The following is a 13,044-nucleotide window of genomic DNA, read 5'->3' as shown; positions in this document are numbered from 1 at the left end:
AATTAAAAAAAAAAAACAAAAAACCTTACCTTCTCCGTTCTTTTTTTTTTTTTTTTTTTTTAAATCTAGGAGGCCAAAGCCTGCAAAAAGATCTTTGCGTTCCCCACTGATGGACTGGGGTGTCCTGTTCTCAAGATAAAATGGTTTGTGATCTACTGCCTTCTTGACGTTTCCTTGGAGACTGGGATATTGCTTAGTAGAGCTGTGTGCAAGGCCTGGGTTCAAGTTTTCCAGAAAGAAAGAAGAGGGTGCAGGTAAAGGCATTCGCCTCTAGGCCTGCTAACTCCCACAGCTTGTCCTCTGACACCCTCCCCCTCAACACACACAAGTAAGTTGGGTTTTTTGGTTTGGTTCAGTTTTTTTTTTTTTTTTTTTTTTTTTTTAGAAAGAGCATGTGACCAGTTTTTAGAGTTGGGCTAAAAGTAATCATTAAAGTCAGAAAAGATTTACGCTATGTGGCCATGTTGGGAATAGGAAAAAGAAAGAAGGCCAGGATCCCCCACCCCCAAATCCACCAAATCCATCTTCAGGGTACCAAAGAGAGGTTTTGGGTTAAATAGAGGGCAAAAGGAGTAAGGTCCAGTTGTTGTCCTACCCAAGTGTGTCTTGCAAGGTGCTATGACAAGTCACCAGAAAGAACTGAGAGGCATCTCTTCCTCTGCCAGGACCAGGTTTCCTTCAACCCTCTACTTCTCCCTGCAGGAGATTCTTGGGGAACTGCAGCTCTTTGGGGTCCACTGTTTCAGTAGTTTGATAGCCAGATGGGAGGGACACAGGGGTCACTTTAGAAGAGCATTCTTCCTGCCAGTCCCGGGAGGGACAGAGGAAGGGGGGGGAGGAGGGAGGGGGAGGAGAAAGGGGGAGCAGGAGGGAGGAGGGAGAGAGGGAAGAAAAGAAGGAACGCAGCATAACAAAACCCCAGACTCTCCTGAATCTCACCTTCATGGCCTTCACAATAAGCCGGTAAATGCTAAGTTCCTGGGTCTTATGAACCACTCTAATGGCTAGAATCTAATGAATCGGGACCAGTGGAGGGGGTTGTGGGTACCCAAGATTCATAGCCAGCCACTGCTGAGGTAACTGACTTTCCTCTTGAAGCCTGAATTAGGCATAGTTTTGGGGGACTAAGTCTAACCTCTGGGGTCTGAGTAAGGATTGAAAGACTAGGCACCCAGATGGTGTTAGACTCAGGCCACTGGTCCCTAAGTCGCCACCCACTCCTAGCACACAATCTTGAGTTAGAAACAGGACCTCACACCTTGGGAGGCCAGGCCAGTGATGAACACAGGAAGACGAGACTTTAGACTCAGAGTGTCTGAGAGGTCTGGGTGTGAGGTCAGGTGGTTGCTTCTCAGTGGAACCAAGGCTTAATGACCAAGGTCAGATTCTTAGCCTCAGCGTCAAGGCACAGAATGAAAATATGCTCCACTCCTCTGACAGAATCTGATTTCAGTGAGAGCACTCGCTGCTCTTACAGAGAAGCCTGGTTTGCTTCCCAGTACTCAGATCAAGCAGCTCAAAATTGCCTCGAACTCCAGTTCTGGGGATCCAATGACCACTAGCCTTCAAAGGCACCATGCATACGCACAGTACACATACCTATACACGAAGGCACTCCCCCACACACATAGAAATAAATGAGTCTTTCAAACATTATCTTATTTTGAATTATGTACACACATTATGTATGTGTGTGTGCCATCTGTGCATGGGTGAGCTGGATTTACAGGCAGTTGTAAAACATCATGTGTGCTGGGAATTGAACTCTGGTCCTCTGCAAGAATAGCATGTGCACTTCTGTTTTTTTTTTTTTTTTTTGTTTGTTTGTTTGTTTTTGGTTTTTCGAGACAGGGTTTCTCTGTAGCTTTGCTCCTTTCCTAGAACTCGCTCTGTAGACCAGGCTGGCCTCAAACTCACAGAGATCTGCCTGCCTCTGCCTCCCGAGTGCTGGGATTAAAGGCATGCGCCACCACCGCCCGGCTAGCATGTACTCTTAATCACTGAGCCATCTCTCCAGCCCCTCAATAATTATTTAAAAATAATATTATTATTTTAATAATAATGCCTCAAAATATAAAATAATGCCTCTGGCTACAACTCACCTGATAACAGACATTAATGAGGTAAAATTAAAATGAAATCAGGCTATTCCTGTGGAACCCTATGCAATAATGCAGGTGAGACTTATTATTGCTCAGGATGTGGGCAATTACTGCATTGACTTTGGCATATTTGTGGTGTTGGGTATCCATCCAAGGCCTCATGCTAGGCAAGTGTTTTACCTTGCATATATTTAGAAGACAGAGGCAAGATTGGCTGACATTTTAGAGGAAGGTCTGTGAAAAAGACAGTGAGTCCCGAGGAGCAGCCATCGCCTATGTTCATGGGGACGCCCGGGTGTGGGAGTGGGAATAAGGAGCCAGCAATTTAGCTGAAGGTAAGTATGAATGAAATTTGAGGTGGACAGCATGATGTAAATAAAGAAAAACAATGAAGTCCCAGGAAGAGCCCGGAGCACTCCAGATTGAGCTTGATTAAGAGACCCTGGGTTGGAGCCGGGTGATGGTGATGCATGTCTTTAATCCCAGCACTCAAGAGGTAGAGGCAGGTGGATCTCTCTGAGTTCAAGGCCTGGCTGTTCAACAGAGCAAGTTCTAGGACAGCCAGGGCTATACAGTGAAACCATCTCAGAGAGAGAGAGAGAGAGAGAGAGAGAGAGAGAGAGAGAGAAATCCTGGGTTGGAGAGATGGCTCAGTGGTTAAGAGTACTGGCTGCTCTTCCAGAGGACCCAGATTCAATTCCCAGTACCCACACAGCAGCTCACAACTATCTGTAACTCTAGTTCCAGAGAACCCAACGCCTTCTTCTGGCCTCTGTGGACACCAGGCATGCACATGGTTAACAGACATACAGGCAGGCAAGCACCCATACATACATACACATAAAATAAAAATAATTAAATTTTAAAAATTAAAAGAGACAGAGATTTTGATAGATTGTGGTGGCTTGAATGCCCCCATAGGCTCTTATATTTGAATGCTTGGTCATCAGGGCAAGGAGTGGCACTGTTTGAGAGGGATTAGGAGGTGTGGCCTTATTGGAGGAAATGTGGAGGTTTCAAAAGCCTAAGCCAGGCCAGTGGCTCTCTCTCTTCCTGCTGCCCAAGGATCCAGATGTAGAACTCACAGCTACTTCTTCAGCATCATGTCTGCCTGTGTGCTACCATGCTCCCTGCCATGATGAGTATTAGGGTACAAGAGAAGTCCCCAAGAAAGACCGTCAGTCACCTATGCAATCAACAAGAGCATTTATTATTTCCAACATGTTGGGGTGGCAAATAGCAACCCCCAAGGGAGGTCGAAAGCTCCTTTTAAGCAGAGTTAGGGGAACTCCAGGGAGGAGGGATTAATCTGGGGCTGATTGGTGGAGGAAAAATTAGTCTGGGGGCTGATTGGTGGGAGGCTCTAGTGGTTAGGGACCTTCCAGCTGCAGGGTAGGGAAAACTATCTTTAGCCAGCAGAAGGCTGGGGGGCACCTGCTGATTGGTTGCCCTTGAGTTGTGGTCTTCCCGAGAACTGCTTGCTCAGCTCCAGCCAGTTCCAGTAAACTGAAACTAAGTCCTGGTCCCTGGCAGGGCTATCAGAAACCTGTCATGGCTCTGGTCTGGCTCCCCGGCCCTCCCTCTCAATGAGAATGGACTAAACCTCTGAAACTGTAAGCAAGCCTCAATTAAATGCTTTCTTTTACAAGAGCTGGCATGGCCATAGTGTCTTTTCACAGCCATAAAACACTGACTAAGACAGAGATCCTCCTGCCTCTGCTCCAGAGTGCTGAGATGATCACAGATGTGTGCCACCACACCTGGCTGTAATTTTCAAGGGGGGAACACCTGGGCAGAAGGTGACTGAAGGATTCCAACACAGAAACACTGTCTTAGTTAGGGTTTCTATTGCTGTGAAGAGACACCATGACCACGACAACTCTTTTAAAGGAAAAACATTTAATTGGGGTGGCTGACATTTTCAGAGGTTTAGTCCATTATCATCATGGTGGGACATGGTGGCATGCAGGCAGACATGGTGCTGGAGACAGAGCTGAGAGTCCTACATCTTGACTTGCAGGCAACAGGAAGTGATCTGAGATACTGGGTACCACCTGAGCATATATGAGACCTCAAAGCCTGCCTCCACAGTGACACACTCCCTCCAGTAAGGCTACACCTCCTAACAGTGCCATTCCCTTTGGGGGCCCTTTTTTTCAAACCACCACATTCCACTCCCTGACCCCCAAAGGCTTGTAGCCATATCATAATGCAAAAATGTATTCGCTCCAATCTCAAAAGTCTCCATAGTCTATAATAGTCTCAAACTTATTTAAAAGGCTAAAGTTCAAAGTCTCTTCTGAGATTCATGCAATCTCCTAACTGTAATCACCTGTAAAATTAAAATTAAAAAAGCAGGTCATATACTTCCAACATATAAAGGCACAGGATATATACATTACCATTCCAAAACACAGGAAAGAAAGTGAGGAAATACTGGACCAAATCTAGTCCAAAAACCACCTGGGCAAACTCCAAACTCTGCATCTCCGGGTCTTATATCAAAGTGTTCTTCAGATCTCCAACTCTTTTCAGCTCTGTTGACTGCAACACACTTTGTTCTCTTGGGTGGTTCCACTCCGTTAGCAGCTTTCATCAGCAAGTATCCCACACCTCTGGCATCTCCAACATCCTGAGGTCTCCAAGGTAATCCAGGTTTCAATTTCACAGCTTCAGGAAATGGCCTCCATCCAGGGACACCCCGACACATGCCTGGCCTCAGGGGCTTTCCTTGATGTGGAGGCAAATTCCATAGCCCCTTCCTTGTGTCCTTAACTATGTGGCTGAAGCTGCCAAGTTCTGCTGCTTGCTGGGGCTGGATCATGGCCCCCTCATTCAATTACATCTTCACCAGCTTCCTGTTTTTGATGATTTCCTTCATTGCCTAAGCCTGGCTGTTCTGGAACTGGATCTGTAGACCAAGCTGGCCTGAAACTCAGAGATCCGCCTGCCTCTGCCTTCTTAGTGCTGGGGTTAAAGGGACACAACACACCTGGCTCTAAACTTTTAATTTCTTTTCAGAAGTTGGAAATTTAGCTAGGTGGGATCTTGCCCTGGGGTCACCACTTCCTTTATTCTACATCTTAATCTGTTTATGTCCCTGAACACAGAAATTAGCTCCATTCCACTTTTTGGTCTTCCTTTTCTCCTCAAAATATTTGTCTTTGCTCAGCTTCTTCCTTTTCATTATGTATCTTCATTAGCGCTAACACTAATAACCACATGACAGAGTCATGTTTTGAGATTTCCTCTGTCAAGGGAATCAATCCAAAACTCTTCACTTTAGCCTCAGGCAAACTTTTTGGACAAGAGCAAAAAGCAACCACATTCTTTTAATCAAAATATCCCAAGAATGATCTCTAGGCTGCATATTAATATTCTTCTCCTCTGAAACCTCTTGATCCAGGCACCACAGTTCAAATCACACTCAGCACCACTGTCTTCCATGTTCCTACTAGGATGGCCCATTGAGTAGCACTTAAAGCATTCCACTGCTGTTTCTAATCCACAGTCCCAAGGTCCAAAGTCCTTCAAACAAAAGCATTGTTAGTCCTTATCACAGCTTCTGGCCCTGGTACCAACTTCTGTCTTAGTTAGGGTTTCTATTGCTGTGAAGAGACACCATGACCATGGCAACTCTTATAAAAGGAAAACATTTAATTTGAGTGGCTTACATTTTCAGAGGTTTAGTCCATTATTGACATAGTGGTGTGCTGGTAGATATGGTGCTGGAGACAGAGCTGAGAGTCCTACATCTTGACTTGCAGGCAACAGGAAGTGGTCTGAGATCCTGGGTGGTACCTTGAGCATATGAGACCTCAAAGCCTGCCTCCACAGTGACACACTCCCTCCAGCAAGGTTACACCTCCTAATAATGCCATTCCTTTTGGGGGCCATTTTCATTCAAATCAATACACACACACAATTAGCTATAAAATACCACCTCAAATTGCTGTTTTTTAAAAAGTATTTATTGCAAAGAATACTGGACACGGTGCAATGCACAACTGAAATCCAAAACCACACATTCTAGGGAAAACAGGACAATGTCGGCAATTCTGCCCATAAACCATCTCAGCTAAAAGCTGGTGGCCAGCCTGCATGCAGCTGCCTTGCAGAGGCCACTTCCAAGTGCTTGAGGGAGGGACTGTTCTAGCACATGCCCTGCTCCACTGATATCCTTCTGCCCCAACCCTACCTAGGCTCTTAGACCTCTGAGTCCAGCAATTCCTGTCTTCCCTGGGCACAGAGGAAAAAGGCTTTGGTGGTCTATGCCTCAAGTAGCATCCAGCTATGTATTCACAGCTGCTGACCACAGGATCTGCTGTGGCTAACGAGTGTGTCAAGATAACAGGACCAACATCACTCAAATTCTGAGACAGGGCAGCAAAAGTTGCAGGCACCATATCCCAAAGGCAGAGGTATGGTCCTGTAGCTCCAAGCTAGGGCTTGGAGGGCTGATGAGTCCAGGAGAGTCAGGCCCCAGTCCTAGGCCCAGAGGGACAGCAGTCTGTCCACAGCTGCCGAGGAGATACTGGCTGGGGATAATGGCACTCACTGACTTCTCGGAGGCAGATGGCATCTTCAAGCTACAGAGCCCAGGGCTGGCCCAGCTGGCAAAGGTAGACTGCTTTGCCAGATTTGGGCCTGGCTTCCCCATGGCTACTCTGTGGACAGCAGAGCACTGATAACTGCTAGAGACCGTTTTCTTGACCTGCTTCATAGCCTGCTTGTCACTCTGCTGATCAGCTAAAACATAGAGCCTGACTTTGCTACCACAAGAACTCAGGGCATGAGAGGCACCAGGCTTCATAAGGCTGTTTTCACTAGGCTTAAGTTGTCTCTGAACCAAAACTGGAGTGGGCTGGGGACGTCCCCCTTGGCTGGGGCTGCCTCTGTGTTTTGTCCTCTCCTTCCTCCGTCCTACAGGTGAAGGTCAACAGACAAGACAATCTGACAGGACTACCAGTTCTGAGCCATTTCTGACAGAGGCACGTCCCGGTCACCAGTGTTCAGTCCTGTGTAGACATGACAGTGTCAGCCAGGTGGGGGGACCAGCTTCCACGAGCACTTTGGTGTCTGCACCCAGAAGGTACTTCAGGTAGCTGCCCTGCCATGACACGGTCCCCCGTGGGGGAGTTCAGGACGAGGCGGCCTGAGTTGCCGCGATCCCATCGTTCAGTGTACAGCTTGGTAGACATTAGGAGGGGAACCACACATGCTGTCCTCCTGCTTATCCAGGGTTCAACGCCAAGGAGAACACGCTGTTCTCACGAACACCCACAAACACGGGTGACCGCTCTTCTGTTGCACTCTTCTGTTCCAGGCAGGGAAGGAAAGGCTTCCCCTCACCTGAGGCAGCATAAGGTCCCACGAAGATCTGGCCTCTGGCTTCAAGAGTAGCTACAGAGAGGGTTACAGTGGAACTCTCTAGGGGCCACGGCCCCTTTCAGGCAGCTGGGCCACAGTGGGGACGTCCTAGTGAGACTTTTCGTCTCGGTGTCATGTTTAAGGTCGCAAAGTTCACGGAGCAGCCAGCCTGGTGAGTGGGCTGCTCTGAGGGCTGTACAGAGGGGCTGGCAGCAGGGGACTCGGCAGCAGGTCAGCAGCCATACCCACCCCTGTCACCCCTGTCACGGGTTGTCAACAAGGGGGCAGGCGGGCTAGGTTGAGGGTTCTGAGTGTTGCTAGCTGCCCATGGCTTCAGGAGTGTTCCTACATGGCGACATCATCAGTACCGTCAACACCAAGGAGGCCTGGAGGGACCTCCTCTGTGGCGGAAGTCAGGGCCCGCCCAAGGGGCTTGGAGGAGACGTGGTCATTGGTGAGCAGGAACTGTGACAAGGGCTTCCTCTGAAGGCCTGGATATGTCTACATTCTGCGCAACAATAAAGACAAAGAACGTTCGCCCTGCTCAGGAATAGATGGGACACCTCGCAAGTCCCAGCTGGAAGGCCCTGAGCTGCCGAAGCATGGAGCACCACTTGCTAGGGGCTCAGATGACAGGGCAAGCATGGGGTGAGGGTGCTGCCCGGCCATGCGCCACTGAGAGCCGGTTGGGTGCTGCCCAAATCAAGGCCACTGCACCTACCATCTGAGGACTGGCCAGCTGGGGAGAGAGGGGGCGGAGAGGAGGCTCACTTCCTGAGTACACCTCCTTCCTGGCTCTAGCAGCCTATGGACATCTAGTCTGTAACAGGTTTATCTCCTCAGGACTGAGCCACAGGGCGCCATGAAGCCCCTGAAGCTCTCACTGTGAATGACCCCCCCAAAGCTATCCCAGTTCCATCTTTGGCCAGGTGAGCTTCAAGTATCTCAGGCCTGAGGGATGGGGGGCTTGAGACTTCCCTCAGCTCCACCAGGCTGTCCTGTGAGCCCTCAGCAGCTCCCTTTGGTTCCAGAAACTGTAGGAACAGGTCAGGAGTGGACCCCTGTGAAGCATGGCACAGCCATTCCTGCAGGGACAGAGACATGCTCCTCTTGGCCTGCGCCGAGCTCACAAACCAGCCCCAAGTAGGTCCTTACTTTGAGACAGGGTTGGTTTGTTATTGTTTTACATTTTGAGAGAGGGTCTCATGTAGCCCATGTTGCCCTCGAACTCACTATATAGCTGAGGATGACCTTGAACTTCTGATTCTCCTGCCTCCGTATGCTGTGATTATAGACATGTGTCTCTACGCACTGCTGGGGATCAAATCCAGGGCTTTGTGTGTGATAGGCAAGCATTCTATCAACTCAGCCACAACCCAGGCCCATGATACTTCTTTGTTGCTGTTTTCAAGACAATAGCTTTGGAGCCTATTCTGGAACTCGCTCTGTAGACAAGGCTGACCAGGAACTTACAGAGATCTGCCTGCCTTTGCCTCCCGAGTACTAGGATTAAAGGCGTACACCACCACCCAGCTACTTTTTAAAGTTCAAAGGTGCCCAGTTAAAAGTTCAAAGGTGCCCCGTTAAAAAGGCACTTGTAATGCCTAGACTAGCTAGGAAGGTCAGAATCACCACCTCTCAAGGGTGGGCATCTAGCCCCTCCTTCACCCAGGACCAGTTCTGGTCCAGATCCATGGCAGGGCTGCTGAGGAGCTTGTGAGACCTTAAGAACTGGGAGCCAAACACACCCAGCTCCAGGTGCTTCCTGCTGGTGGCCCAGCTCCAGGTCCTTCCCTGGGACTGACCCTGGGAAGTACCTAACCAGGTCTCGGCCCCAGCCTGGCCACAGGAGACAAGCCTAAACAGAAAACAGCCTTGGGAAGAGACTCACCCTCACCCTAGCCTGGCCCTGACCCAGCTGGGAGTCAGGCCACCCCTGGGAACATGTCCACCACCCCAGCAGTGAGCCCAGCTACCTGAGGCCTGTCTCGGTGCGTGTTCACAGCTGCCACATTCAGGAATATGGATTCCACTTTACAACCTGCCAAAGGAAGAGGCCAGTGTAATCCCCACACAGATGGCAGCCAGAGCCACGGGGCAAATCTGAGGAGGAGGAGGAGGAGGAGGAGGAGGAGGAGGAGGAGGAGGAGGAGGAGGAGGCTAGAGCGTACAGAGCTCAGCTTTACCCTGGTCCATCCTTCCCCAGGCAGCTCCATGGACCGCCAGGAGGCAAGGGAGCCTTGTTAGACTCCTGCTTATCCATGTGTGACTGCCGTGTGCCACATGGGGACCCACGCGGCCTACACAGGGACTGGAGGTGGTCGGGGCAGCAACAGGTCAATGATCAACATGGAATCCCTAACTCTTGGTGCCCCCAAACCAGTGACACGCTCCATCCGGCCATAAAACGTCCAGTCAGTCCAGGAGGAGGGAAGGATAACTCCAGCTCCCCTGGAGCTTCATTCTCCACAAGCACGGCCCAGGAGAGCCGGCTGTGGCCTGAGCATCTGCAGGGGCAGCAAGAGGCTGGGCAGGGACACAAATGTCTTGCATCCAGAATATTCTAAGGTTAAGGAAAGATTGAGGATCACCGAGGAGGCTTCCTATGGTCACAGGATCTTTTGTTTGTTTGAGACAGGGTCTTATTTTATAGCGCAGGCTGGCTTTGAACTGACTATGTAGCCAAGGCTGGCTCAAACTCTTGGCAATCTTCCTACCTCAGCCTCCTGATTGCAAGCATAAATTACCATAATTGAATACACAAACTAGGCACATGATTAGAATTCCAGCACTGGTCGTGGTGGGGATGGGGTGGGGAGGGCTGAGACAGGAAGTTTCTGAACAAAAACCTGCCTCAAAACAATGAAAGAAGAAAACAGAAAAAGGGAATTGGGAAAGGCAGTGGGTGGTGGAGAGTCGGGGAATGAGTCCCAGTGGGAAGAAGAGATCTGTGGACCTTCATAGCACCCTACAGACAGCCAAGGTCAACATGTGAGGAGCTCTCTTACCGTAAGCCACGGGTGTGAGCTTCAGGACTGTGTGCAAGGGACATTTGAGGTAGGGCAGCTCCTCTGTGGACAAAGAAGGACAGGGCTCACGTGCCGTGCATGCCGGGATGTCCCCATGTCATGCACACAGCCCACCAGCTCGGACAAGGCCCCTCACCAGCTGCCTTGTCAAGGAAATAGGCCAGAAGGCAGCGCATCACAGCCTGGTGGCAAATGACCAGCACGTTCTCCTGCCTCTCCAGTTCCATGATGACAGGCTCCAGTCTCTGCACCAGGTCTTCATAGGACTGCAAAGGCAAGCAACGAAGGTGACCTTCAGGCCTGGCTCCGGGGTGGGACGGAGTCAGGTGTTGTCCTAGCTAGATTATGTCAACTTCACACACAAACTATAGCTGTCTGGAAGGAGCGCTGGTGGTCTGAATGAAAATGGCCCCCATAGGTCACAGGGAGTGGCACTATTAGGAGGTGTGGCCTTGCTGGAGTAGGTGTGGTCTTGTAGGAAGAAGTGTGTCAGGAGGGCTGGGCTTTGAGGTTTCAAATGCTCAAGCCAGACCCAGTGACTCACTCTCTCTTCCAGCTGCCTGTGGATCCAGGTATAGAACTCTCAACTACCTCTCTAGGAACATGTCCGCCTGCATGCCGCTGTGCTTCCCGCCCTGATGATAATGGACTAAACCTCCGAACTGTAAGCTGCCACCTCAGTTAAATGTTTTCCTTTATAAGAGTTACCCCAATTGAGAAAATCCCTCCATAAGATCCTGCTGTAGGGCATTTTCTTAACTAGTGATTGATGGGATCACCCGGACCCAGCACACTGTGGGTGGTGCTGGGCTGGTGGTCCTGGGTTCTAAGAAAGCAGGCTGAGCAATCCATGGGAAGTAAGCCAGTAAGCAGCACCCCTCCATGGCCTCTGCATCAGCTCCTGCCTCCAGGTTCCTGTCCTGTGTGAGTTTCTGTCTTGACTTCCTTTGATGAAAAACTTTAATGTGGAAGTGTGAGCCAAATAAAGTCTTTCCTCCCCAACTTTCTTTTGGTCATGGTGTTTCGTCCCAGCAGGAGAAACCCTAACCAAGACAGGTGTGCTGGGCAGTGGGCACCTGCCGACTCCTGGAGCTGCTCACCACACCCGAGGCTGTGTTTAAGCTCCCTCCAGCCTAGTTCCTGAGGGAAGGGAGTGGGCAGCTGCTCTTGGAGGGCTGCTTTAGTGAGATGTCCAACTTGGGCAGGAGTTGGGGACAACCTGGGAAGGGGGCCACCTTCTCCTTCCAGGGCTACATCCTGGTAGGACCCAGAGAGCTAGGCCTCAGACACATCCCAGGAGGTCACTATCAGGTCCCAAAGAAACCCAGGCTAAATGGCTCTCTGTGGCTCTTCTGTTAGCACACCGGAAGTGATGCTGGCCTCTAGGCTCCCTCAGTGTCACACACACCTGTGGCTCTTCTCACCACACCCCTACCCTAAACTTCTCCAGCTCATGGGCTTCTCTCCCCCAGTTTCTCATTCCCTTGTAACCCCACTATTTTGGCTATGTGCTCTCTTGGTGCCCCCTCTTGCCTGTCTCTCTTGGTCTGCTCCTCTCTCCCTCCCTCCCCCGCTCCCTCCCCACTCTCTTCTCGTGGCCAGGTCCAGGCTGCTGAGCGTGTTAGGTCTACGACTTTCTCTCTCTGCTCTGGACTCTTCCAGATGCCTCTGGCTGTGCTCTCCCTCATCTCTGCAATAAGAACTTTCCTCTTAGCCATACCTCGGAGCCGTCAGAGAGGCCAGTGCGAGCGTGCAGTGGGTCAAAGGCCCCAGAACTTCCCGGACTGTGACAACTGTCAGGAACTTGAGGTCCCCAGGAACAACCACCTAGGGCTTGTCTGCCTACCTGCTCCCTCCCCAGCTGTGGTAACGAAGACCTTGTATCCCTGCTGGCCCCTGGGGCAGCCCCTAGCTCCATTTTAACTGGAGAATTAGGCATGGGGATGGCGGGGGGAGGGGGGCAGTTCCGTCTTTCTACACAATTTTCCATCTTTGAAAATAAATCCCCCGCAGAGCCTGCCCGCGCTCTGACTGGGCAGCGGCACTGACCTGTGCTGACCTCTGGCAGCTCTGGGGTGATCCTTTTTTGTTTCTGTTTTTTATTTTATTATTTTCGTGTGTGTGTGGAAGGGTGTGTGTTCAGTGTTTGTAAATACGCATGCACATGCTTGTGGAGGCTTTGAGGCCAACCATGGATGTCATTTATCCGGTGCTGCCCACCTTGTTTTTTGAGACAGGGTCTCTCATTGGTCTGGAGCTGAGCAGGCGAGGCTGACTGGCCAGCAAGCCCCATGATCCACCTGCCTCCACCCCCTCGGGCCTGGGATTACAGGCATGCACACGACACGGGGGGTTTTTGATTTGTTTTTAACCTGGGTTCTGGGGATCAAACTCAGGTCCTCCAGTCTGCAAGGCAGAGAACGGACTACACTGTCTCCTCAACCCTGCACTGTCTCTCCTTACCGCTACCTGGGCCGGTTCTGAACCTGAACTCTGCCTCAGAGCACAATGTGAGAATCATTCATGTCACTCAGAGCTACATG

At 50.4% G+C, this 13,044-nt stretch overlaps 1 protein-coding gene across 3 annotated transcripts in view; it reads right to left on the bottom strand.

Annotated features, from left to right (window-relative positions):
- Positions 1–6,055: 6,055 nt before the first annotated feature.
- Positions 6,056–13,044, bottom strand: part of Pfkfb4 (6-phosphofructo-2-kinase/fructose-2,6-biphosphatase 4) — a 44,002-nt gene continuing 37,013 nt past the window's right edge. For all 3 annotated transcript variants that reach the window (XM_042281698.2, XM_042281697.2, XM_042281699.2), the window contains exons 11-14: positions 10,638–10,767; positions 10,481–10,543; positions 9,449–9,513; positions 6,056–7,980 (exon numbers count right to left, since the gene is read on the bottom strand). In XM_042281698.2, coding sequence (XP_042137632.1) covers positions 7,921–7,980; positions 9,449–9,513; positions 10,481–10,543; positions 10,638–10,767 — 318 coding nt within the window. In that variant the 3' untranslated portion in view covers positions 6,056–7,920. The remainder of the gene's footprint in view (positions 7,981–9,448; positions 9,514–10,480; positions 10,544–10,637; positions 10,768–13,044) is intronic.

Source organism: Peromyscus maniculatus, chromosome 7 (genome assembly GCF_049852395.1).
Source record: "Peromyscus maniculatus bairdii isolate BWxNUB_F1_BW_parent chromosome 7, HU_Pman_BW_mat_3.1, whole genome shotgun sequence".
NCBI classification, from domain to species: Eukaryota; Metazoa; Chordata; class Mammalia; order Rodentia; family Cricetidae; genus Peromyscus; species Peromyscus maniculatus.
Note: the sequence above shows the minus strand (reverse complement) of the source record. Positions and strands in the feature narration are given on the sequence as shown.